Below are 3,005 nucleotides of genomic sequence, written 5' to 3' on the forward strand. Positions count from 1 at the left end.
AAACATTTTGCATAGTAATAAAACTTTTGAAATTTTGCATCATCATATTTATGATTATCCTGACACGAAGAATATACCTGGCCAATCTATTTGTTCAAATTTGTCTTTCCATGTAGACTGCACTGGGAGGTATATGTTTGCTACTCAGTGTTTGCCAGTGGCTATGGTAGGCTTCCTGGACAGGGAGCTGCATCACAGAATAAAAGCAGGAGACCAGTTCAGAAACAGAGGAGCATGTTTCCAGAGTAACTGCCTGACATTAAGCATTTGGATTGTAATGTAATGACCTGATATTAAGCTTTTGATCTCTGAGGCATGCATTTCTAAGGTAGTCAGGGTGAGTAAACACACTATTAGGTGAGGGACACAATTACCAGATAAGCACTCAGGCTGCCCCAGCTATGAAGTACCTCTTCAAAAAGCCCCGGGTAACCTCCATACTGACACAAGAGTGACCCTGATTTTCCCATTGAGCACCCAAATTCTAATCATATAAAAATCTCCAATAAAGTGTGAACCCACAAACCCCTAACCACTCTGGCCATGGGCCCTAATAAAAGCAGATCCCTCAGGGGAGCTCTGTCTCCCTCTCAATGCCACTCTCCCTCTCTGACAGCTCCCTGAATGGCTTTGGGATCCCAGGTGCTCTCCAGGACCAGTGAGGATAAACCTGGTTTTGTTACAGTTCCCTGATGGGCATTGCTGAGGTGTGCCTTGCAATCACAGTAAGAACCCAAGGGCCAGTGTGGCCCCAGCAGAGGCTCTGGTCAGAGAAGCATCTGTGGGAATGTCCAGAAGCACAGGGGTGCAGGGGAGTGCCCAGGGTTCCCGAGCCTAAGCATCCCTGTCACAACCTGAGACTTCAACAGAACAACGTTAGAGTCCACATCATCAGGAAGAGGAGTGAATGAAGCGATGTAAAAAGATATACAGACTCTAGGTGAACCCTGGGCTTTTCTATTTTCATCTACAATAAAATGATGTGAAGGGCTTAGTGGCCAAGTGTAGTTACTTCCAAATGGAGAACACAACTCAACACTATCCTTCTGGAAAAGCTAGGGAAAATTTACTTGGCATGGTAGAAGTCTATGAAATAAATTTATTTTTAAGAAATCCAACTTGCCCCATGTAAGATACAGAAATTTCCAGGCATTTGTGTCCAAGGTTGGGGAAAATTTTGGGATTGTATGCAAATGGACAAAGGGGAACCTGTGTGTATATCAGCCAGAGCCAAAATTTAGTAAAGTGAGTTACTTAAATGTATGGAGAAGTGGAATTATTCAAACAAATGAAAATTCCAGGAAACATGTGGAAGGAGCAGGTTCTAGTTCCACAGCCTGATCTAAGAATGGCAGTTCCAGGCTCTCAGACTCTGAGCCCTGCAATCATGGGCACCTCTTCAACCGCAGGACGATGGCCCCATACATCACTGGAACCCCAGTGATTCTTTTCAGAGCCCTCTTTATGTCTCTGTTCCTCAGGCTGTAGATGAAGGGGTTCAGCATGGGCGTCACCACCGTGTACATCACTGAGGCTACTGCACTTGAGTGGGAGCTCTGGGGAGCAGCAGAGCTAAGGTACACTCCTAGGCTGGTACAAAAAAATAAGGAGACAACAGAGAGGTGAGATGCACAGGTGGAAAATGCTTTATACTTGCTCTGAGCTGAGGATATCCTACATACGGAGAAGACAATCTTAGAGTAGGAATAAAGAATCCCAGCCAGGGGAGCAACACCAAGCAGCACAATTACGAAATACATAACCATATCATTAAGGAAGGTGTCGGAACAGGCCTGCCCAACTACTTGATTGAGTTCACAGAAAAAATGGGGGATTTCCACCTTTGTACGGAAGGACAGCCGCAACACCATTAAACTCTGTAACAAGGAATTGAGAACACTGATGACCCAGGACACCAGAACCAGCAGTCCACAGAGCCGAGGGTTCATGATGACCGTGTAGTGCAGGGGGTGACAGATGGCCACGAAGCGGTCATAGGCCATCACAGTGAGGAGAACGTCGTCCCAGGCTCCAAAGACTAAGAAAAAGTACATCTGTGTGAGGCAGCCGGCATAGGTGATGACCTGGCTCTGAGTCTGGATGTTCCACAGCATCTTGGGGATGGTGGTGGAGGTGAAGCAGATGTCTGCAAAGGACAGGCTGGCAAGGAAGAAGTACATGGGGGTGTGGAGATGGGAGTCTGAGCTGACGGCCAGGATGATGAGCAGGTTCCCCAGTACAGTGATTAGGTACATGCAGAGGAAAAGCCCAAATATGATGGGCTGTAATTCTGGTTCTTCTGATAATCCCAGAAGAAGAAACTGTGAAATTCCTGTGTCATTGTCTGCTTCCATGTGGTGGTGCTGCCTACAAGGAAAGAAAAAAAAAAGCATAAAAGTGTTGAATTTTGTGGGCCTCATTTATTTATTTAATACTTTTTTTTTCTTTTTTTAAAGTTTTTCTTTAAATGTCAGTTATTGGTGGTCTGGATGGTTCAGTCGTCAAGCGTCTGCCTTTGACTCAGGTCATGAGCCCAGGGTCCTTGGTTCCAGCCCCGCATTGGGCTCCCTGCTTGGTGGGAAGCCTGCTTCTCCCTCTCCCATTCCACCTGTTTGTGCTCCCTCTCTCGCTGTGTCTCTCTCTGTCAGATAAATAAATACAATCTTTAAAAAAACAAAAAGGAGGTTCATAAAACGCAGGAAAGAAATGGACACGAGTGGTAAAGGAGATCTAATAAACTCAGGGGATTCCTGAGAGACTGTGATGAGCAGAAAGCTTCCCTGGTTCTGGCAGCCTTCCAGCCCCTGCCACATGCCCATGCTGCCCAGAATAATTAACAAAGCAGAAAAGAACAGTGTAACCAAACAAGAAAAGAGTGGGCTTTTTATGATGTCAGACATTTTACTGATTGAAAATCCCTCTAGAAAAATGTGCAAAGGGAATAAACCTGCAATTTAGAACAGAAAATACACACTGTAGTACACAATGTAGGACAATAGAAGGGG

General features: G+C 45.4%; 1 protein-coding gene across 1 annotated transcript; it reads right to left on the bottom strand.

Annotated features, from left to right (window-relative positions):
* Positions 1-1,385: 1,385 nt before the first annotated feature.
* Positions 1,386-2,357, bottom strand: LOC112818138 (olfactory receptor 7A17-like). The gene has a single exon (XM_025865355.2). The coding sequence runs from the start codon at positions 2,352-2,354 to the stop codon at positions 1,386-1,388; it is 969 nt and encodes a 322-aa protein (XP_025721140.1). The 5' UTR covers positions 2,355-2,357.
* Positions 2,358-3,005: the final 648 nt, after the last annotated feature.

The sequence above is a fragment of the Callorhinus ursinus genome, unplaced genomic scaffold (genome assembly GCF_003265705.2).
Source record: "Callorhinus ursinus isolate GAN/ISIS: 27379988/994484 unplaced genomic scaffold, GSC_fseal_2.0 scaffold2416, whole genome shotgun sequence".
NCBI classification, from domain to species: Eukaryota; Metazoa; Chordata; class Mammalia; order Carnivora; family Otariidae; genus Callorhinus; species Callorhinus ursinus.

Coding starts and splice junctions, on each gene's coding strand:
- LOC112818138 (XM_025865355.2), bottom strand. CDS start 2,354: ATGGAAGCAGACAATGACACAGGAATTTCACAGTTTCTTCTTCTGGGA.